General features: G+C 39.7%; 1 protein-coding gene across 1 annotated transcript; it reads left to right on the forward strand.

Annotated features, from left to right (window-relative positions):
* Nucleotides 1-954: 954 nt before the first annotated feature.
* On the forward strand, nucleotides 955-22,505 carry dvl2 (dishevelled segment polarity protein 2). Its single transcript, XM_023274977.3, has 15 exons — nucleotides 955-1,463; nucleotides 5,846-5,915; nucleotides 9,980-10,134; nucleotides 14,930-15,039; nucleotides 15,276-15,405; nucleotides 16,586-16,676; nucleotides 16,831-16,900; nucleotides 17,045-17,184; nucleotides 17,342-17,418; nucleotides 17,532-17,599; nucleotides 17,699-17,833; nucleotides 18,278-18,409; nucleotides 19,161-19,337; nucleotides 19,810-20,034; nucleotides 20,761-22,505. Exons 1-15 carry the CDS (start codon nucleotides 1,303-1,305, stop codon nucleotides 21,321-21,323), a joined length of 2,304 nt encoding a protein of 767 aa, XP_023130745.1. The 5' UTR covers nucleotides 955-1,302; the 3' UTR covers nucleotides 21,324-22,505.
* The last annotated feature ends 2,358 nt before the right edge of the window (nucleotides 22,506-24,863 follow it).

Below are 24,863 nucleotides of genomic sequence, written 5' to 3' on the forward strand. Positions count from 1 at the left end.
TCTACAATGTAAATAGTCGTGAAAATAAAGAAAAACCTGTTATGTTTCACATGTGTTTATACTAGAGTTTTCAGTTATTTTTCTGACTTCCTCCAAGCATTTACATATGCACTAGTGTGTGTTATTAAGTTTGTGCCTTTTCTCTCCTGTAGTTTGTACTTTGTCTTCTCTGTGATCTTTTTTGTGCCTTTCTGTAGGTATTACTAGCTGTGGAGTTGCACAGGTGTGATCTGTGGATACTGGTTTTACCAATCTCACCAGTGTTTATGTCCTCTTGTTCTTTTTTCTGTCTTTCTCTGCTATCCTTTTCCCCCTCCTCTTGACCCTCACCCCAACTGGTTATGACAGAGGCTCACCCAATTCTGCTGGAGGTTTCTTCCTGTTAAAGGGAATTGCTCCTCTCCACTGTTACAAATACACTTGCTCATAGGGAATCTTTGGATTTATTGGGGTTTTCCATATAAAACTTTGTAGGGTCTTAACTTTAATTGTTAAATTAGTGATACATTTTGTCGGAGTACATAATATTGCAGCTGCTTTAAAATTTCAGTCAGTTAGGTTAATTTAGATTATATCTAATATTTTTAGCAGCTTCTTATCTATTGTATTTAAATTTGTCATAATCATAATTATTGTTGTACAGTCTTAAACTCAATATCTAATTTTGTCACGTAAATTTGTATTGTATCTAGTTTTGTGTTAATATTTAAATTTGCAGGTAATCTCGCATAATAAAACTGTAGAGTATTAACCTTAATATTTAACGTTCTTAGTTAAATCAGAACCCTAATCTTATTTCTGTAATGGAACACACTTTGGCTAAACGACTGTAAAAAGCAAAAACTTGACGTTCACAAAAATGATTTATCTGTAGTAAAAATACTGGGGGCTGTGGGGGCACAGAGGACGTAAAGAAGAAGGGGGTACGTAATTACGTCACACGCCGCGTTGGCTCGCAACAAGTGGTGAAAAGTTTCAGACCCCCTCCCCTGAATGTTTTTGTTGGGGGAAAAGTTGTTGGTAGTTAGGTCGTGTGAATGTAGCGTGTCCGTCGTTTTTTCGCCCCTCGGTAACAGGGGGAATGCGAGTTTTTAGCCTTCGTAAAGTCGAAGAACGAACTTTTAAGCAGAGTTTTAACGCTTTACGTCCTCCGGCTTGGACTGAAAATCTCAGTGGCCATCATCGTTTCACCTCTGCCGTCTCGTTAGCCTCCTAGCTCTGCTAGCTAACTACCCAACAAAGTTAACGCTACCTCGCCTCATAGTGTGTTTCTTTTCAGGTTGAGCAAAAGCAAACGTAGAGATGGCGGAAACCAAAATAATTTATCATATAGACGAAGAGGAGACGCCGTATTTGGTGAAGATACCCATTGCTGCCGAAAATATAACTTTGTTGGATTTTAAACAGGTCTTGAACAAACCAAACTACAAATTCTTCTTCAAGTCTATGGACCAAGACTTCGGGTGAGCTGCAGTGTTTTTTTTTCCTTCAGGAGAAGAGAGCTGTGTGATTTGCATGCAAAATAAGAAGTCATAAAAAGCTGAAAAGCTACAACAGTAAGACTTAAAACCTCATGCAATATACACGTTGGGGGCAATAGATAAAAGGCAAACCAAAGCCCGTATTTTCCGAGTAGAAGAGCGGTCTCTTAGCATAACGTTGCCATTAAAAATGCCTGATTGATTTGCAAAAAGAGGCGTCTTTAGTGAAACGACTGACTGTATGCGTGTCAAAAACTCGTACAATCCTATCTTGTGACCTGGTTGTGGTGTATTTGTCACGGGGAATAACTTATGGCAGAGGGAGAATAAACATGAATGAAGCCAGCCAGTCAGGTCGCCATTCAAACAGCACATCCTAATCAGAAACTGCAGCGTTATAATGACTGGTGATGAATATCCAAGTGGTTCTAGAAATACTAAGGGTATGTAGGCTGGGACATTTCTCAGAAAACATCATCATTACAATGGGAGGCATTCCCTGTCCCTGCTGCTTTTCTTTGCCCTAATCCTCATGCCTCCCTCCCTCCTTCAGTCCATCATCTGGTGAAATCCTCGCCTTTTCTTTCTTTCGGGACTGAAGCCAGGGTTTTGTCTCCCCTCTTTAACACTTTGGCCTGCCAGCCATCCTTTCATTCCCTGGCTTCCTCCCTTCCTCTCCCCTTTCTTCCAACCCCTCTCCTCCAGAAAGAGCTGTCTCCTCTCCTTCTCTATCAATTAATCTTTTTCTTGTCTGTGTGACTGCTGTGCATTTTCCTGCAGAGGAATGCATGTTTGTGGTTGATTCACTGAGTGAGACCCTTAGGGCTTCTGTTAAATGCATTGTAGTCTTGGATGAGTATTAAGACTGGGCTATTTGCCTCATTTCCTTGTTGGATGGCACCATCAGAGGCTGTGCCAAGCGAGCCACAATATCAACCCAGGCACGACATTGGATGAGATGGCGTTTCATTGGTTCCTGTCAGACAGAGCTGGTGGGCTAGAGCTGCCCATGAGATGCAGATAATTTGAATATTAATAGCAGCAATATCAATAGCTGGTTTGTGGAGATATTTCTTTGGAGTAATCTGTGGAAGGGACCTTTTAGACTTATGGTGTAAAAGGTTAGTTGAGTAATCTAGTCAGTACGTTGACAAGAAGCATATTCTACTCTCAGTTTGACTGTTTGATTGAAACGTTGATAGTTGTTCTAAATAAGCAGAAATTGTCTATTTCAAGTTCACAGAGCCTAAAGGGATATTTTCAAATGTCTTGTTTTGTTCAAGTAACGGTCCAGATATTAAATTTAAAATGATGCAAAACAGAAATAAATTCCACATTGAAAAAGCCTCGGAGAGATCAAAGTAGTTTTTGATTGAATTATTATTTACTTAAGACCTAATGACATTTCAAGGGATGGTCTCTAATGCAATTCAAAACCAACAAACTGCAGCCTCTAAAGTGAGCATAAAGTTTAAACTGTTTTAGCAAAAGCTGAAAGTGATCAACTTTACACTCTAGGCTTTATTGCAGTGTTGCTGTATTAGACTTCATTAGTTCATTAGTTGTATTTAGATGTAGCTAATAAACTGCTGAATGCGTACTCCTTATAACTGCAAAAAGCTATTATCCTGCATTTGTCATGCCGACAGTTTGATCACTAGAGGCCTTTTTACAGCTTAACCGTCTCCATCAATTATTTTAACTTGACTAGACTTAGCCCAATCTTGTTGTTGTTTTAAAGCTAGCTGTCAAATTAAGAGCTTGTCCCCATATAACCAAACACGAGATGATTACATTTAGTATGCTTGTTCGTGAGCCCACAATGTCCTTTTCCAAAGGTAAAAGCTCCTCACCTCAGACAAGCCACTCACACAAAACTCTCTCAGCAGAGCAGAGCATAGAAAGTCTTTCAAAGACCGTTTGGCCAGGAAAAACCCTGTCCTTAAGTTAAATGGCACTGCCTGGGATCACACTCTCTCATCTGAATATCTCCAACTGAGTTCAGATGAAAAATTTCAAACATAGCTCTGAGTCAGCTGTCCAATCAATGCAGGGACGTTTCCCTCCCCTCTCCGACCCAGGAGAGGAGTGTGTAATAGTGTGTGTTTTCATTTGCCCTGGTACGAGGCCAGCTGTCGACCAGAGCTGTGTGTGTGGCGGAGGGGGAGATCCACGCAGCAGAGCAGGCCAGGGCTGGTGCTGGGAACCTGGGGCTGGACGGAGGCCATTTGCTGGGTGTCTGGGGTATCTACAGGGAGAAGAAAGGGAAGAAAGAACAGTGTGGTGTTCTCATAGAGTTACTGGATATTCTGCTGTGTACATGTGTGCTTAGAGGGGATCAGGGAGCCGTTTCAGTAAGATTAATTGTTAGAAAAGTGATGCTGTGCCGAGTGTGAGGAATTTAATGGCAGCAGGGGACTTGAAGAAAGGAAGTGGAAGGGGGGAGGCTTAAGGTTTTAGTAAATACAACAGGACTCAACATATTTCAGGGTTGTTTGTGTTCGAGGCATTTTAGAGTGTGTGTGAAATGAGTGTGGTCACTTGTTTGTTTAGAGGGCAGAGGAATGGAGGCAATTACAGTCTAAGGACAGGGTTGTTGCATCTGTTCATCTGCTGTCTAGATGCAGCTTCTCACAGCGTGTGAGCAGGGATAAGGTCAAATAAATTGGATGGAGGAAGTTTGCTAACTCGCAGTCAGTGGCACTATACACACAGCTCTCGAAAGCTAAGACTTCCTACTACAGATCTTCACCAGTGCCCACAACAATCTGCCTTTCTGCTAACACTCGCCCACAAAACCAGCTCTCAGCAGCTGCTTACAAAAGCCCAGTGGAGCCTGACCAAATCTAACACACATAAGAAGCGGCACATTGGCAAATGAAACTGGAAAGAGAAACTTTTGAAGGAGTTGGAGTAGTCAAGTGTCCTCTGTGTAGCACTTCGCCCAGGCCCATCTCGTAAAACTGCTTTACAAATGTAGCAGCCCTCTGCTGGGGGGGGGGATACATAGCTGAAACCAAATGTTTACCTTTCTGACAAACATGGAAGATGAGTATAGAGAGGGGAAGAAATGCCAGACGGCTGTGCTGTCTTAAAGAGCCTTGGCCCTGTGGCTGTGAATGTGAAGTAGCTTTTGTTGTGTTTATTGGATTTGCATGCATATTAAGTTGACTAGGTTGCGTAATTTGCACGGAGGCACAAAAGCAGAAAGAGTACGTGTGGTTTAGCTCGTTGTGACAGCCACAAATTCCATAGTGTCTCTCACTTGGTAGAGGAAGCAAATTAGTCTTGTTTGTTGCTGTTTGGCAGAATTGGCTTTAGACGTAGCTTGGTAATAAAATTAAAAGTCAGAGTAGAGTAGAGATACAACTATATTGTCAACAGTAGCTAACTTTTAATGAGGGAAAAGTGAAGCTGAATGAAACAATAGTTACCTTTATTTGTTAAACTACTTGCAACGTAGAGCAACTAGATTCCCATGCAAGGAGTCAGAGGTCATGAAGAATAAGTTTTCCCTTTTTGGGTTGCAGGTTTTATAAAGCACAATTTACTCAATGCAAAAAAAGATGTGTGCGACTGTTCAAGTGCTGAAAACGGCAGCCCTAATGGTCGATGAAATCATATCATAATATGGTATAAATTTGTCAGCCCAACTGTGTTTACCATGATAGCTATTACTGTAAAATTCTGATTATAGTAGGCCCTCATGGACAAAGTTGCAAATTAGTGAGCAGGAATGTTTAAAGTTTTGCATCAGATGTGATGAGTTTCCTTTGTTTTATCTATGACCAGCCTTCTGATAGATTTGTTAGAATATTCACTTCTGACTCACTTACATGCTGCTTTATTACTGTATGCAAACGCTTACAAAGGTGAAAATATTAGTTGACAACCATCAATTTAACATTACATTCTGGTGAAATAAATGTTAAATTTGTGGTGAATTTTACGACTGTTGTTTTGATGTTATATAAGCTGCTGGAGTATTACTCAACTAGCTGCTGCTCAGTTCTGTTGAGCTGCTCTACCTGGTAACACACCTAAAAGAAATATGGAAAGTGAACAAGACAGCTTGTCAAAACATATTTTAGTATTATATTGTAGATTTAGACAAAGGATTTGATATAGTTCAGCTATGTTATTATCATAGCCTCATGTATTCTATGTAGTGTGTCACTAATGTAAACTATTTACCTCTCCTACACTTTTACTTTTTTCTTTATGGTTTGACTAAGGCCTTGATAGCGTTTTCATCCCTCATTCTTCCTCTGGCTGGGTGAAACAGATAGCATATATTATGCCACAATGTTATGAAATTAGGACAATTTATACCTCCTAAACTGTACTCTGTCTCTGTTTTTCAGGGTGGTGAAGGAAGAGATTTCCGATGATAGTGCCAAGTTGCCATGTTTCAACGGCAGAGTGGTGTCATGGGTAAGAAATAAAACTTGCATATTTGTACCAAAAGCAGTGGTGGTAGCTCCCCATGTTTATCTGATGGCCATTGTTCTAAATCTGTAAATGGCCTAATTTTAGCAATTTGCTCCTGAGGTTTGTCTGAAAATGTCAAGATTTGGCTTTTATCTCAAAAGTCAGCCAACACTATCAGCCAGAGGGGGTTTCAGAATCCGCTTTTCCTTTTCCTGTGCATTCCTCCAGACCTTCATCAGATTAATGAGCTTGTCTAACGAGCAGTAATAAAATGAAGCAATTAAATTTGTACTATTGTGTGTCATGTGGCAACATCGCAGACTTTGCAGATCTTGTTTAGGCTTGTTCTTTGCTGAGTGTTTGGTTAAAAAAAAAAACAAAAAAACATGTATCCAGTAAAATGTGGGAAAAGTGGGAAAGCAGAACTAGATGAACTGTCCCGTCAGGTTGAACAGGAGGAAACAGACTCGGTAGATGTATGAGAAAAATATTCTTGGAGCTCTATCAACAGGTGGAGTTACTGTAGCTAGCAGTATGCACTAGACTATAAAATGTTAATCTCAGCCTTTATTCAACCTTGAGTGTTTTTTTTTTCTCCTCCGTATCTTTCTTTGGTATTTTGTTTGCCTTTATTGCAACATTTAAAACGTTAAAAAAAAAAAGTAAGAAAAAATACAAGCATCATTGAGACCTGAGATCTACCTGGTTACAAGTTATTTACTTAAAATTCAAAATATCTGAGTTGTCTTATCTTAGATTTACCCAGACACAGATATGATAATGTCCTTGTTGGTTACACAAAAACTTTTCCCAGTGCTGTTAAAGGTCGTCAAAAACTATGTTAGATTATTTCTTCTAAAATATCACCTTTGTTCGTACCATTCAAACATCTAATACTCATTTGGGCTTATATTTTTGAGATGTGCTCTCAGTTTGCTTCGACTGAAATGGGGGGCTAACTGTAGATTAAGTAGCTCAGATACAGTTTTCTAACTTTCCACAATTGTGCCAGCTACACATCTAAATCAGTCACATTTTTGGGCTTTTTAGATTGCTCAGATCACTCACTCTGTAGCAGAATTGGGTTATGAACATTATCATCATTACCACATTTTATTTTCAGTCAGTTAAAGTAGCAGTGGGTCACGCCTGTCCCTCAGGCAGTGCATTCAGTACAGTTGCCTCTTGCTACAATAGATCTTGTGAGGCAAACAGCCATGCTGCATTTTTGCCACAAAAAACTAATAACTTTCACAATTGAATGTCTGTCTAGCTTCTTATTTTTTCACAAATTGATTAAATAATCAAATTTGAGATATTTGTTAATATCTGTTTTGCATCCACTGTTAATACATTTTTGCAGGCAACAGATCATGCAAGGCATGTTAAATTAAAATTCCCAAATTAAATAAAGTAACTGCAAAGACAAAATACAGTCAAGATGCAATCCATCACAATTGGTTTGGTCGTAAATTCAGTATAACCTCCATGTTTTAACGTGGAAGTTATAGTTGGTGGTAACAGTATACTGAACTGCATTATATTCAAAGGTTTTTCTAAAATTCTGCCGTCCCCTGTGTTGTAAATGTAAATGGAGGAGCCAAAGAGTTAGGATCACTTTAATTTACACTCGGTTGCCTGTTTATGAGCTACACCATAGCTGAAATTTATACAATCTTTAGGTACACACACTTATAGTCCAGTTCTCTTGTTCTGGACCACAGTAGAAACGATACATTTTACTTCTCGTACACTTGGAGTTAACGCTGGCATTTTTAACATCAAGAAAATAATGAAGAAATGGTATATGAAAAAGGTCACAGGCAGACTGTAAACTTTAATGACATAAGAAGTTTTATGAAATGTAAATGTTTAATTAGGCAATAAAGCCTTAAAATGTTTCACTTCAGGTGCAAACTTCAAGAATATATTGCATTTTCACTTAAATAACTCATGAAAAATTATGAACGTTTCATGATGTTTGAATTTTTTGAGATGCACTACTGGGAGCATAGAAATATTTCAAGCCTTTGTTTTAATTTTGATGATTACGGCTTATAGCTCATGAAAATCATAAAACCAGTATCTTTTATTTTCAGGTTGAATAAATTATTTCATTAACAGTATAAATACAGCATTTATCTCTGTCTAGTTCAGTACAAACAGCCACAATCATGGGGAGGACTGTTGACTTGACCGTTGTCCATAAAAATGATCATCAACCCTCCCACAAGCAGGGAAGGTCATTGGGTTAAGGTTAACCCTGGAAATCAAGGTCCTGGAGTCTTGAGGAAGAGTGGAGAGGCACAGAATCTAAGATGTTTGGGGTGCCTTGTCATCTGATGACATTGGTCCATTGTCTTTTAACAATTCCATCTACTAAGATATTTTAGAGCATTTCATGCTTCCATCTGCTGACAAGCTTTATGGAGATGCAGTTAGTGGTAAAACTACTACCAAATGGTTTGCTGACCATAATCGTACTGTAAGTCTTACCTGAATTGTAAAGAGGACAATGAGAAAGACTTGACCCAAAAATACAAACTAACCAAGCCAACCAAGTATTAAGTGTATAATTAAACATACTTCTCAAAAGTCGGACATTTCTGTATTGTAAATCTTATTTTTTATCATTGATCTTATGGAATATTCTAATAATTTGAAATACTGGGTTTTCTGTCAGCCGTAATCATCGACACTGAAACAAAATAAATGCTTAAAATATATATGTGCTACTAGTAGTGCATCTAAAAAAAATAGAACACTGAAAAAGTTAAATATCTTCCATCAGTTATTTAAGACAGTGAAAATGTTGCATTGCAAGCAATTGCAAAGTAATGACATGACATAATCTAGCAAACCTACACATTGTAATGAAATGTGATGAAACATGTAAAGCCTAAAAGGGCTTTCAGTTTGCTGAACAAATCATGAAGAAGGCACGTTTCGCTCATTGTGTTAATCGATACTCAAGGTGAGCGACACGCAGCACGACTTGTTAGCAGCTACAGTTCAGTGAGTTGCCAGGTACAGTTTTCATACTTTCCATTTCTCCAGAAGAAAGCCCAGTTGTTGCACCCCACCCTGCAGTTTACATTTCAATAAAGACAAAACATCATGACTTGGCCCAGATAAGCAGGTTTGAGGCTGAAGCATCTGTTAAGTGCATAAGAACGAAAGAAGGCATTAAAGAGAGAGGGAACAAAGCTTAGAGACCAGAGGGACTGATATGTGATCTGCACGCCAGGATGGATGGATGGATCCCAGAAGAGTTTCATAGTCACATAGCCATTAGCAGGGAGGGAAGAGCAGGGAGGGACTCAAGACAGAGGGCGAATGTCTGCTCTGGCTGATAACCTCCCATTTGTTGAGTTATTTTGACAGTGAATGCAAACTTTATCTGTCTGAATTCACTGAATGCACCAGACTTCCAAAAAAACACTGAACCGATAAACAGTATGTGATATAAAAATGTATATGTGGGGATTTCCAAGTGTTCTGCTGTAATTTGATGTTTTAATCCTCAGATCGGAATATTTCTAGCTTTAAGATCACGTTTTATACTCATATTTTTCTGTCTCCCTCCCTTTCTGTCTGTTTTTTTATGGTTCATGTAATTAGAAGCTGTATGGCATTTGTCCTAATTGTTGATGTGTGTTACCTTTCTTTGTGTGTGTGTGTCTGTGTGTGTCTGTGTGTGTCTGTCTGTGTGTGTGTGCAGGCACTTTTGTTGTATAATGGAGAGAGACAGGTTAAGTGTAGGATAGTGTTTCAGTTTGCCCTTGAGACGTCTGTCTGAAAAGAGTACAGTGTTTGTGTGTCAAAGTAATTGACATCTTACCCGTTTTTCCTCCCTCTACCTTCTACTCCTTTCTACTCCTCCTTTCATTCCTTTTATTTCTCACCCTCTCTTCCCTCCCCTCTTTCTCGATTTGTACCACTTGTTTGGTGCAAGTTTCTCTCCACATATTCACCTTTTTTCTGACATTGTACATCCCGACTTAACCTTCAACTCGTATGTTTTCTTTTTGTCTCTAAATCTCTCCTTTTTTTCCCCTTTTTATCAGTTGGTATCTTCAGACACTCCAGCAGCAGAGCCTCCAGTGGCAGTGGTGCCCCCTGTGGAAGCGACTACTCAGCCTTCACCTCCTCCACCGCCTCTACCGCCCCCACCTGCAGAGAGGACTGGGGGCATCGGGGACTCCAGACCACCCTCCTTCCAGTAAGTAAAGCGCACACGCTCACTGGAACATTTACTGAACTGTATCTGAACAGAGACGGCACAAAAGTCTTCTCAAATCTGCACACTTCATACCTTAATAGTGAACACTCAGTTGCAATGTTCTCATAGTTTTATTGTAAAAACTGTATCTTTTCTGAATATCTCACACGCCCAGTGTCAACTTCCTGCAAGAATAGCAGTAGCACAAATACTATGGCTGATCTGAAACTGATCTTAGCCTGTGCAGCCCTTGTGATTAACATGGCCAGCTCTAGGAAAGTGCACTGATACACTGTACCCCAATGTGCACTAACCAGATTTTAAAATACTGTTTACTGTAAAATCACTGTTGTGGTCCAATAGAGAAGGTGCAACAAGCAGTGACACAACATTGACTTTTTTTTTTTATTATCGCTGTATTAAATTCATATTGCAAATGTGTTGGTTAATTTACACATTCAGCAGACACAGAACAACATGAGCATTTATTTGTGTTTTAATATTCACTCTTTGTTTACCTCTGTCTTGGTCTTCACCAACCCCTGATGGGAACATCTGGATCTTTAACTTTACATTGTTCGCAATATTGCTTGGTGTTAGGTGCTTGACAGGGACTGTACAATGATTTTATCAGAGCTTTCATAATCTGAAATAGCCAGTTCTGTCTACTCATCTCTAGAGAATGAATATAGTCTGGCTGCAACCAATATTATTCTAACATAGGGGAACTAAACACTCAGGCTTGTTTGTATTTATTTAAAACAATCACAGTCTTGGGCTGCACCCAGGATGCTGTATTCTTGCAGAATGTTTATGGAAAGGAATTGTTTTGGTGGAACATTTGCCTGCCTTATTGCACAATCCAAATCTCTGTCAAAACTTACCATTTTCAGCCTGTAGGTTGGTGCTTGAATGTTGTTGTTTCTTTTAGTGAAGACAGTTTTGAAGATGGTAACATTCAGATAGCAGAAGCAGATGAGGCTGCCATGCCAACTGTGCAGCAAAAAGGCAAACTTTTACCTGCTTCTCGAACTGAAAGAGTAAACTTTATCTAAATGGGGGGTTAAGACCATTTTAAAGAGCACGAAAAACGTTCACTTTCAGAATGATCTAACTAATGATAAAATATCATAATGCAGATTTTCTTCATCTTTTTCTACTGCTTTATCTATGCTAATCTACTAAAATGTAAGGAAATCCATCCATCCATTATCTATACTACCGTTCAAAAGTTTGGGGTCACCCAGACAATTTCATGTTTCCATGAAAACTCACACTTTTATTCATGTGCTAACATAACTACACAAGGGCTTTCTAATCATCAATTAGCCTTTCAACACCATTAGCTAACACAATGTAGCATTAGAACACAGGAGTGATGGTTGCTGGAAATGTTCCTCTGTACCCCTATGGAGATATTCCATTAAAAATCAGACGTTTCCAGCTAGAATAGTCATTTACCACATTAACAATGTCTAGACTGGATTTCTGATTTATTTAATGGTATCTTCATTAAAAAAAAAGATTTTCTTTCAAAAATAAGGACCTTTCTAAATGACCCCAAACTGTTGAATGGTAGTGTATACACTGCCTAATCCTCATTAGGGTCGCGGGGGGCTGGAGTCTGTGCCAGCTGACTTAGGGTGAAGACGGGGGATACACCTGGACAGGTCACCAGTCTATCACAGAGCTACATATAGAGAAAAACAATCACACTCACATTCACACCTATGGACAATTTAGAACCAATACAATACAATAACTTTATTTATCCCCGAAGGCAAATTCAATTGTCTGGGGTCTCATGTGTTTACTTTAGAATTAAATAGTCTAATTGCTGATGGTCAGAAAGATTTTCAGAATCTTTCTGTCCTGCAGCACAGGGATAGGAGCCGTCACCACCAATGTTTTGTTGCTCATTGAGGCAGATATGAAGTGGATGATCCATGTTTCTCAGAATGGCCTCCACCTTGCTCAGTGCACGTCTCTCCATCTCATCCTCCAATGAGTTCAATTTGATTCTGACCACAGAGCCAGCTTTTTTAACCAGTTTGTTTAGACGCCTTGCATCCTTGTTTTTTATACTGCCTCCCTAACAATTAACCTCAGCATGTTTTTGGACTGTGGGAGGAAGCCGGAGAAAACCCACGCGTGCACAGAACATGCAAACTCAATACAGAAAGAGCCCAGGCCGGGAAGTGACCCGGGGGTCCTCTAGCTGCAAGGTGACAGTACTAACCACCAAACAACTGCAGCCCATGTGAGGAAATGATTACTGTAATTTGAACTGTTTCTATAATGGCCAAAAACAATTTTTCTTTCATTGTTGCTGGGAGCTTTTTAGGTTTGATGTTGGTTGTAAAGCATTCACCAATGCAAACTCCCCTTACTGCTGCAGTGCACTCATTCATCATTTCTTGAGTTTTGATGTCTTTGTTGGTGATTTTGGATTCCAACTTAAATTGAACAATTTTTACTTAACTTGACTAAATGTGCGGTTTACAGTCAGTCAGTGGAGAATTAACCACGTCTCTTTTTTCCATACTGCATTTGAAGCTGGATCAACAGCAATGGTCACACTGGAATACTGAAACTAAATTTTCTGAGACTACTAAATGTAGAAAGGTTGTCTTTTGTTGGTTTGCTGTGTTTTTTAGTTTCGTAACAGGCAATATTATGTTACTGCAGAAGTTGCTATATAGAAATGCCAACCTAGGTCTAAGATATTCTACCACATTACACACACTACAAAATAGTGTTCCAATAGTTTATTCACTAGTGAGCACTGGAAAATGTGTTTTTCAGCTGTAAAATGTTCATTTTACTGTATAATAATAATAACAACAACAATAACAACAATAATAACAATGAACTGTCATCAAAAATTGAGTGTTAGTCGGGCTGTAGTAATGGTTTATTGATTGACTTTGGACAGTGTATTTTTGCACAAGAAGAGACTGCAAATATTTCCTAAATTTGGCTTTGTTTTTGTTTTGTTGCACTTAAAAATTCTTAAATCTTATCTTTTTTTTTTTTTTTTTTTTTACTAAGAACTTATCCTAAAGAATAACACGTAATCATTGATGGTGACATCTAAGTGTATTTCTGATACATAGCCAACTGCTATCATGGCACCTAGTTCAGGCTGGGGGGTGACTCTATACAAGGTACTTTTGATGTGAGTTTCATGTGTTAAGTTTTTGTTACGTTGATTATACATATGTTAAAAAAAAATGAAGAGTTCAGGTGACAATTGAGCTATCGACACTACAATGAGTGGGTCAAATGTGTTTGCCTTGTATCCTCATATTAAGTGGTTTTGGGCTTCCCAGTCATCATATGAAACTGCATACAGGTCTTTTGTTATCAGATCCACGCTACAGATTTAGGTACAGCCACAGTAGATAAAATATTAAGATTCTGGATTCAGTGTAATGTGAGATGATGTCGAAGCCTTCCTACAGTGAGAAGTTATTGGACCTGTTACATGTCAAACAAAACTGATCAACAAGTGCACTATAAACAAGAGTTGTTCAGAAAGTGTTGGTTTTGTGCAAAGACCACTTCACAGCTCAGCTTAAATAGTAATTTAGTTCTTAACTCAAAAAGGCAACTGGTAATAAAGGTGAAGATAGCACTTAGTTTAAAGTCTGACTAAAATATCAGATGGACTGATATAGGCTATTTCTAGCTTTCTTGGCAAATACCTCATCTAGTAACGAGAAATGTGTGCAAAAATTACAATAAGACATATTTCAGATGATTTGGCATCAGTATGTCAATTACATTACATAGTTTGTCTACCAGAGAACACTAACATGCTTTCTGTTTGTCCTGCTCAGTAAATGTTGTCAAAGTTATTTAGAAAACTGATTAAGTGAGCTGTATTGATCAAGTCTGATTCCTAGGTTCATCAGTCATGAAACTCTCAATTAAGTTAGTTTAATAACCTGCAGCACTGACTTATTTTGGTTATTTATTTATTCGTGATGAAAAAAAAAAACAACTTCACAGCATTTTCCAATGACTTGCTTTGTTACTACAAAATATATAACCTACTTGAAAACATCCAATCAACGCATTTTTAAAAATTATATATAAAACGAGATGCATAATGAGTTTAGCACATAAAATTATTCACTACTTGAAGCTAAAGGCCAAAATACGATATGAGTTCAGGAATATTCTCCTTCAAAAACCTCAATTTCAACCAAGAACTTTTCTTTTTATAATCTTCTTAACAAATGTGTCAGGCAGAAAACATGTGCAGTCCAGTGGGCCTGAGGTGGGTCTAACTTTAAAATTTGCTCAAAGCATCTTCACATTTTTTCATGGAAAAAAGTAAGCGACAAATGTTAGGGGTAAACTTTTCCAATATGTAAATGAGAATCGCTCCCCTAAACTCCCTCAACTCTGGTGCGGATTCTTTTTTTTCTTTCCCCCCCATCAGACGTGTTTTATACAAGTATGTAAGTGTGAAATTATGAAAATATGCCAGATTATTGTATTTTCATTACCAGGAGGCACTGGGAAGGTTGCTGGTATACATTAAAATTGACATGCAGAACAGACAAAAACTACATCAAAGCACACAATAATTGTCAGCACATGACTCTAACAGCCTGTTACTACAGTGCATACAAAAATACCATTTAAAAATATACACATGTACCTAAAAATGCCCTAGTCGTAAGCTGTATTTTTTACTAAATCTTTTCTAAAAACGCCACAATTAGATTGAATTTTAAAACTCCGTCGCGCTCTAATTCCATCTATAATTGTACTTTCTTTGCAGTCCCAATGCTACTGGCAGCGTAGAGACTTTGGACGACCAGACTGAAACAGAGTCTGTAGTTTCCTTCAGGAGAGAGAGACCTCGACACAGGGAGAGCATGGAACAGCATGGTGAGAAACGGCAGATCATAGTACTGATGAAACAGTCCTTTGATTATGGTGTTATATCAAGATCTGGCATGCCCCCATCCTCCGAACTCTGAATAGAAGATGATATAATCAAGGAATGTTGAGAAGTGAGGAATGTTTGTAATCTATAGGAAAATAGGTAAACGCTGACTTGAGCAAACATGAAAAATCATGTTGAATATTTGCTCTTGTCTCCGGGGCTTCTTCTGTGGTGCCAGGCCCTCGTATGAATGGACAGAGTCGTCTGGAACGCCACCTGGCAGGCTATGAGAGCTCCAGCACAGTGATGAGCAGCGAGTTGGAAACCACCAGCTTCTGCGACTCTGAGGATGATGACACCATGAGCAGGTGAGATATTGATAAAAGAGAAAAGGGTTCCTGAAACTGCATAGGGATTAGATATCTGTTTGTGTATCAAAACATCAGATTTAAAAAAAAAATAAGAACAATGGCAACTGTAGCAACAAGCCATTGATAAAGTTTATGGTTGTCTCCTTATTTAACTTAAGAACTGTTTAATCATAACTCCACCAAGGAACACGGCGGAGTTAAATGACGGGAGTTGACGATCGGTCTTGGCTTGTCTGTCTGTTTGTTCGCAACATTATTCAAAAACAGATTAACGGATTTGGATGAAACTTTCAGGGAAGGTCAGAAATGACACAAGGCCCAACTGATTTGATTTTGGTAGCAATCCTATTACAAATTGACCGCTGCGGACTTACCAGGACTTGTCTGGAAATAGTGCTACAAGGAACAACTGATTAAATTGTGGGGGTCGTTCCGAGTCCCATCAATTCCTGTCGCCTGCTACATAATTAGGTCACACGATATGGTATCCGTACATAACGTACACATGCATAACCTGTAGTGTGTTCATTTTGTTTGTGGATACATCTATAATGATTTCGTTATACACTGTATAATGATAATAAAGCATATTCTATTCTATTCTATTAAATGGCCACATTCTGTGTTGCCGTGATTTGTAGGGCTGGACCTGAATATGTGAATATTTGGTTATTGTGGTGTTACCCAAATATTCATTTTGAGATCCGAATACTCACAATACCCCCCTCCCCCGTCGCCGCCACCGAGTAGCTACTTTACCATCATTAAGCATTGGTATATCACAGTCTTATTGACTGCAGTGACCTCTGGGGTCAGTGTTACTTTTGATTGGCCAGTGGCTGGCTGGATCACGCAGACCTGCCAACTCTGATGTCAGGCCTCACTTCGCCCGTGTTTGTAAACAGAAGACATAATGCCCAAGACGGAGATATCCATGCTAATGCTAATGCTGTCGGACTCTGACGATGAATATTGTGTTCTTTCCATGCATCAATACCCAAACTAAATAAATAGATTTAGATTTCAACAGCAATTGCTGTTTGATCATCTTGATATTCTCTTATTGTTTTCCCTCTTATATTTATGGTTTATATACAAAAAGCAGCGTAAACGAGGAGACAAAATATTAGAGGGGTATGACAGTATATTTTTCTTCTTCCTTGACTTGAACTTGTAGGTTCAGCAGTGCAACAGAACAGAGCACAGCCTCAAGGCTTCTTAAGCGGCACCGTCGACGGAGGAAACAGCGCCCCCCACGTCTGGAGAGGGTATGTACAGACCACTCTGACAACTTTTTTTGTGTAAACTTTATTGCTTTACCTTTTCTTAAGGTTTTTTTTTTTCTAGCTTCTCATGTGTTTACATAAGCACTCAGGTCGGCGTCTGGAACCTGATTTCATAGTGGTGTTTTATTGTTTTCAGGCCTCCTCCTTCAGCAGTGTGACCGATTCAACAATGTCCCTGAACATCATCACCGTCACTCTCAACATGGGTTTGTACACTCAAGATGTGTTTTTGGTTTTGAACTTCACTCTGTATGTGATATTTGAACAAGAATTAGATATGTTGCTACTACGCTTTATTTCACCAAATGTTTACTTCATTCTGACACTATTCACGTTTTTCCACCATACAGAGAAGTACAACTTTCTGGGCATCAGCATTGTGGGACAGAGCAATGAAAGGGGAGATGGAGGCATCTACATTGGCTCCATCATGAAGGGAGGAGCTGTGGCTGCAGATGGACGCATTGAACCTGGTGACATGCTATTGCAGGTGAGAGGGGAGGATGGATTAAAGTCAGTGTCTTTGTTTCACATTTTGAGGTTACTGTTTCTTTAGCTGAGAACTACAACTGTAGTTTCTTTAGTTGAAATGAATCTCTTTTTGCATACTGAGATAAAGTCTTCGTTATGCTTCGTTACTTTCCAAGGTGAATGACATAAACTTTGAAAATATGAGTAATGACGATGCAGTGCGGGTACTGAGAGAGATTGTACACAAGCCGGGGTGAGTTGTCATTTTCTCATGTTCGATTTTGTCAGTCAAAAATTTTCAAGTTTTGTCTCCTTAAGTGTTTATCAGTGATTAGTGATGATTTCTTATTCTGTTGGTGTTTCCAGGCCTATCATCCTCACAGTGGCCAAGTGTTGGGACCCGTCTCCTCAGGGCTACTTCACTCTGCCTCGCAGTAAGTACCTCACACTTACTGTCAAGGCAGCTTTTCTGTGGTTGATATCAGTAACAGTTTGCTAATCTTTTTTTTTTTTTTTTTTTTATACACGTGTAGATGAACCGATCCGACCCATTGATCCAGCAGCATGGGTCAGCCACTCAGTGGCTATGACTGGGGCTTACCCTCCCTACCCAGGCAGCTCCTCCCTCAGTACCATCACCTCCTCTTCCTCCGTCACCGAGACTGAACGTGAGAGTCGTTTACAATGTCTCTATTATCATATTGCTTTCTGTGTGCTGTAATTAAGCCTCTCCTCTTTATTCTCAGCTCTTTCATATCTGGATAATCTTCTCCTACAACTGTATTCTCTGCTTTTAAACCTTGCCTGTTTTCTTTGTCAGACTGATGATATTCAAGATGTTCATCATTGTAATTTATCTTTTCCCTGTTTGAGTTTCTGTCTATCTTTATCTCTGGAAAACATTGACACAGGAATCATTTTTCACATGTCTTTCTGCTTTTGTTGCTGCTGTTATGTGATTTGATAAATGATGTCTGCTGCTTTCCTGCCTTTGATCCCTTCAAAGCTCTAGTTCTTCCTGATTTCATCTGTCATTCTTTCATTTTTCCTACAGGCCTATAGTTCGTCCTTCTGAGCTTCCCTGAAATGATCTTCTTTCTTTTTTTGTTTAGGTTTTGATGACTTTAATTTATCACTGCATTCTGATATGGCATCCGTTGCCAAGGCAATGGCCTCACCAGAGTCGGGCCTTGAGGTCAGGGACCGCATGTGGCTTAAAATCACCATCCCCAACGCTTTCCTCGGTAAGACAAAAGGTGGAAACGAGCCAAAAAAGACTGCATCCAATTCATGAACTTTGTGTGCCTCAGATGGCCTTACAGGGCAGGCATTATGCTCACAGAATTAAAACCGTGTGACTCGAGCGAAGGGAAAAAAAACCCAAGTACAGACGTGAATGCCTGTTTTGAATGAAAACGTGTTAAATTGGAATCACCTGCAAATGAATCACAAGGAACAATTACGTAAACTACATGTTTGTTTGTCTGTGCCTTTCGGAATGAAAATTTGGCGTTGTAGTAAATTTCTTATTTTATATTCTCAGACTTAACTAAAGTTATTGTACTAAAGATCCAACAGCTTACAATAAAATTCCTGCTCAGCCACTTAACATAGCAGTAGGTGATCCGATCCTAGATTCTCTGCTTTCTTTAGTTATGCTTTATTACTTCTTGATGAAAACACTTTATATTTAGTCCTTCTTACTATGTTTAGCTGCGTGACATCATATATGCTGCTACTGCATGCTTATAGGATTGTAATTTGCAGCAATTGTAGGTCTTTTTTACGGTACCCCGCATTTGAATTCATGTGTGTATATTTTTGCAATCCAATAAAAACAAACAATTAGTATGCAATATATACACTGTATAAACAGGGTACATTTATTTTAAATATAAAAATATACTAAGAGTCTTTGGCAAAAAAAAAGCATTTTTTTGGGATGAATGAAATTCGGCCTCGTCTTACCCTCTTTGTCTCTTCACCGATCGGCAGGCTCAGACGTAGTGGAGTGGCTGTTCCACCACATCGAAGGATTCCAGGACCGCCGTGAAGCCAGGAAGTACGCCAGCAACTTGCTAAAGGCTGGCTTCATTCGACACACTGTCAACAAGATCACTTTTTCTGAACAGTGCTACTACGTATTCGGAGACTTGAGCGACTGTGAGAATTGTGAGTTACTGGAAAACACTGACATCAAAGACTGTCTGCTAAATGTTATGCCTAATCACATTTTGCACACAGGCCTTTTGTGGAAAAACTGGTGGTTGTAGGGTTAAACATGTGACATGTCAGCTATGGAAGGATTTCTTTAATGTCCTGCCAGCCCTAAATTTAGAATGTCCAGAAAGCATGTAATAACAAGCACAGAGAACCAACACACTGTCTACAAGCTGCAGCTGTTATTACAGCTTTAAATGTAACTATGTTCATGGGTGCAGTCTGGACTGGATCCTAATAGATGCAAAACACAGTCTATTCATGTCCAGTGGTGACATTTGAAGACGGATGTAATGCAAATGTGACGATTGTTTTGTTTATTTTCATGTTTTTCAGGAACCTGTTGTAACTGCAGGTTTCTGTAGTTTGTTTAAATGCATCCTTTGCTTCATTGTCAATCTTATTTCCATTGTCTTCCACCCAGACATGGCAAATCTTTCTCTAAATGACAATGATGGCTCCAGTGGAGCCTCAGACCAGGACACCTTGGCCCCGCTGCCACTCCCTGGGGCCTCGCCATGGCCCATGATGCACACCTTCCCCTATCAGCCCTACCCAACACATCCCTACTCCAGCCAACCACCTCCGTACCACGAGCTCACCAGCTACAGCTACGCACCTGGCAGCACCGGCAGCCAGCACAGTGAAGGTGAGCACGAACGGTGACAAAATGTCATTCAGATTTTTACATACATCAGCCCTCTAACTGCAAAACACACATACTTAAAAAAAACACTGCTGGTCCTTTGTCAAAGTGTATTATAGGTTTTAGGATTTTGTTAATTTACTCCTATATGGTCACTGATGCAGTAGTTATGCAAGGAATTTCAGTATTAATTAAGACCTACTGCAAAAATTTAAAGCTTCCTTGAGATAATCCAGTTGTGAATATTGTTAGTCTGTATAATTGTATTTTTGTCAAAGTTATGTGCTTACGGTATGGTAATACAGATGTAGACATTTAATATAGATGTACCCACAAACAAAATGATCTTGTGCTCGCAATGATACAGAAATCTTTAACAACTCCGTGGATCCAGACTATAAGCCGCATCACTGCCAAAATCTAATCACTTGGTCCTTGTATAATTTCTGACCTTTCCTGAAAATTTCATCCAAATCTGTTTGTCGGTTTTTGAGTAAAGTTTGTAGACAGACAGACAAACCAATGCCGATCATCACATAACTCTGCCGCGTTCTTTGGCGGAGTAAAAATAGTAAACCATTCATATGGAGCTGCCGTACGAGGCTGGTTTCCTTCCTCTTTAGGCTTGTGTGTTTGACTGAGAAGGATACAGCTTCTGGACATTGAATCTAGCCTGACTGGCTAGACTTGTTTACAGTTTATCTTAGTACATTTGCCTTCTTCCCCCAGGGAGCCGAAGCAGCGGATCGACAAGAAGTGAGGGTGAGCGACGTCGCAGCAGTAAAGGCCCTGGCAGCACCGTCGGTGGAGGGGAGAAATCCCCCTCTGGCGGAGGTGGGGAAGGTGGTGGGGCGGACTCACGTTCCGGCAGCGGCAGTGAATCAGAATACTCCACCCGCAGCAGCCTGAGGCGTGGCCACGGTTCGGCTGCCCCCAGCGAGCACAGCCACGCCTCCTCCCAGCGCTCACATCACCACCGCATGCCCCAACCGCCCCACATGTCTCCCTACCCGCCAGGAATCCTCCCTTACAACCCCATGATGGTGATGATGGTACCCCAGCACCCACACCCAGCCATGGCAACCGCTCACGCTCTTCCACACACGCAGCAGCTATCAACAGCTCCCATGCACCCAGCGTTACCCCCGCCCCCCTCCTCCACTCCAGGGGGACCTCCTGGTGCCCCGCCCACTCGTGACCTAGGCTCTGTACCCCCAGAGCTGACTGCATCACGCCAGTCCTTCCACCTTGCCATGGGCAACCCCAGCGAGTTCTTTGTGGATGTCATGTAGTTTTGCTGTCTTGGTGTCGAGTGACCATTCATGTGAAGTTAGTGTACGGTTCCCGCTTCTTTTGATGAGAATCTGGTGGTAGCTTGTTGACCTCACAAGTGCCTATTGGATTGAAGGCACTTGTTACAAATTTGGTGAAACAGGGTTTTAAAATGACAAAGGAGATAAGACAGAATTAATAGATAATTGATGTGGGACACAGTCTGACCAGATGTGTCTACAAAGTCTAGTTTTGGCTTTACAAATCTGCTACATAAGTCAGTTTATTTAGTCATTAACCCAAAAAGAGTGGTTGTACTTCCTTGTTTCAGTTGTAAAGTTGTTTGTTTTCTGAAAAAAAACAAACTCAGTACAATATTTGCAGTGCCGTCAGAGCTGCCCAGCGCTCTGGTTACTGCAATTGTCAGAACAGATATTAATGCAGGGGAACCACATTCCCAAATTGGTCTCAGAGCTGCCCATCCAGGAAACACACAGACCGCAAATTAACACTAGAGGGTGCCAGGTACACTGTGTACTTGAAAAGGATACAATCCTGAATATATGTCAGGATTTTAATGCCAGATGTATTGGCAGGTGTATATCGAGTGCCTTACTTTTTCCATTTTTAGAGACATTTTCACACTCCAGGTACATAAAATATTTCACTTTATTCCAGCATTGTTTGACAATGAAAGTCTTTGTATATATCTACTCCTTCTATGTAAATGAAACAGTACAGTACGGAACAGCAGGCTCTAATGTGAAAAGAAAATAGGTCCAAGAACGTCAGAGGAACTTGAGTTTAATAATCACTGTCTAGGCCTAGTCATCGAATCGCTCCTGATTTGAGGAGCATCGTGGTTTTTGGTATGCGACTGTAGAGGCTTGATGCTCCTTGTGGTACTAGTCGGTGAAAAGAGAAGAGGCTGAAAGTGGTACTTTTTGATTACATGGAGTGTATATCTTAAGTAACTGACCCACATGCCCCAGCTCTCCATGCTTTTTTTTGTTACTGACTCGCATTATTCACCCATTTCATTTTGTATGAGTGACTATATAAACCATGTGTAACCCAACTGTTAAGGTGCTAAATGAAGAGTCAACATTTCAAAAAAGATTGACACTGACAATGTCACATTGTTTGATTTCATATTGCCACCTTTGCTTGTGTATTTGAGAATAAATTTGATACAAACTCAGTGTTCCGACTTTTTTTTTTTCAGATGATTCCAAAGTAATTGGTTTGTGAATGGGAACTTTGTCACAGTCAGCTGATTATTAACATTGGTCCTTGACATGTTCCAGCTCAGACTTTAGTGGTCATATTGCATAAATTGTATGCTGTAGCTATTTGTATTTCATTCACCATAATAATTTTTTAAAAATTCCCCAGCTGAGCTATATAAACAACGGACGTTTCTATGTGCTTGGTCTTATCCATGACCTATCGCCATTTCAAATATCTATTTTTTAAACACAAATAATCACTGCCGGATTGATTAATATATTGTCGCTAAAGGAGCTGAATTTAACTAACAGTGGTCGCTCTGCATAATGAAACCACTGCAAGTATGCTTTGCTAATACACAAACGGAAAGCTGTGTTTCAAAACAATAATCTGAATGGAAAAAAAATAATCTTTTTCTACACTTTCCAGCTGCATTTAGGTGAACTTCTAGGGCCATTTGTATGATCTGGTCAAAAGTTGTAGAACATCCCTATTTTTCCATTTTTTTCTTGAAAGTGATCCATGTTCATGTCTCATTGTACTCTAAAATGAAAGCATAGAACAAATGAAATTTTAAAAAAATCCATTTAGAAACCAAAATGTATTCTAAACTTTTGACTCATCAAAGTAGCCACCTTTGGCAGATATAACAGCTGAACACATGACATTCTCTCCACAATGGAAATCAGCTATTCTTCGGAAAGTTCTTCCCAACTCTGTTGCAGAAGTTTCCATAAATGTGTGGGACTTGTAGGTTTCTTTGCTTTCATTCTTCTGTCCAGTTCATCCCAAACCAGCTCCATGGGGTTTAAGTCTGGAGACTGTGCTGCCACTCCTTGGTTTCAAACTTACCATCTTGTTTTTTCCTAAGGCAGTTCTGGCAGAGCTTGGACTTATGTTTTGGGTCATTATCTTGCTGTAGGATGAACCCCTGACCAACTAGGAACATACCAGAGGGTACTGCATGGTGCTGCAGAATGCTGTGGTAGCTGTTTTGGTTCAGGGTTCCTCTCACTCTGTACAAGTCACCGACCCTGGATCCAGTAAAACAGCCCCAGACCATCACACTTCCTCCTCCATGTTTGACAGTTGATGTCACACACTGAGGAACCATCCTTTCTCCTACTGACAAAAATCCTTTGTGATGAAGCAAATATTTCAAATTTTGATTCATCAGTCCATAATACCTTCTTCCAGTCTTCAGTAGTCCATTTACGGTGTTTCATGACTCAGGCAAGCCTCTTTTTCTTATTGTGACGTCTTAGCAATGGCTTTCTTGCTGCAACTCCACCTGTCAAACCTGCAACTCCAAGTCTTCTCTTCACATTTGAAACTGAGACTTGCTTACTTACTACGACCACCATTACGCTGTGCTTGAAGCTGTTGTCCTGTGAGCCGCCTAACATGTCTTCTGATTCTGTTGTGGCTTTGGGTCTTCCAGACCTCTTCCTGTCAGAGTTCCCCCCAGTTACTGAGTGTTTTTTAATGGTGAAGAAAACTATACTCACTGACACCTTGACTTTCTTCATAATTTCTCTGTAGGAAAGATGTACATTTTTAAGTGTTATGATGGTCTGTCTCTCTTCTATTGCTAGTTGCCTTTTCCTCCCCATTTTAGAGCATCACACTACTTTCTGCAGTAAAATACTGTTCAAATAATGCTCTCGAGGATTTGGTGCCACGGTGTGTTCCAACACTACTTTTATGCAGACAGAGGGGGTTGTAAGAAATCAAGAAAAGTTGGGGCACTTGTAGGATTTAGCAGCACCAGCTTTCAAGGCTTAATCAACCTCCATTGCTGCAGAACAGATTTAAGTTGTTAATCCATTTCTTATTCCCTTAAAAAGACCTTTTGTATAATTCTGAAATGTACATTGTTTTTCAGTTTTGAGTAGCCTTACTTTTTTTTTAACCTGTGGTACTTCACCTCTTACCTTTGTGCCATTTCAAGCTATTCATTGGACTTGAACTACTTGGATTTCAATAAAAACTGGAAAAAACGGGGGGATGTAAAATTTTTGAACAGTAGTGTATATTTAGTAAGATTTTGGTTTTAGTATTGTATTGTACTTAAATGTATTTATTTTTAGCATTTAGCAGAAAGTGCAAACACATCATATTTTTAATAGATGTCGAAGCATTTATTTTTATAAACCTTTTAGCTAACGGCTGCAAAGAAGGTGCTAATACAAGACAATAACACTGGATAACGGGTAACTAAAACCTGCAGGAGAACAAGACGGCAAAGCAAGTTGCACATTTGAGATAATAGAGTGATCTACACTCCATTACCAGGTGGTGGCGCTACTGCACCAATTCCGCAAACCGTC

This window comes from Amphiprion ocellaris, chromosome 23 (genome assembly GCF_022539595.1).
Source record: "Amphiprion ocellaris isolate individual 3 ecotype Okinawa chromosome 23, ASM2253959v1, whole genome shotgun sequence".
NCBI classification, from domain to species: Eukaryota; Metazoa; Chordata; class Actinopteri; family Pomacentridae; genus Amphiprion; species Amphiprion ocellaris.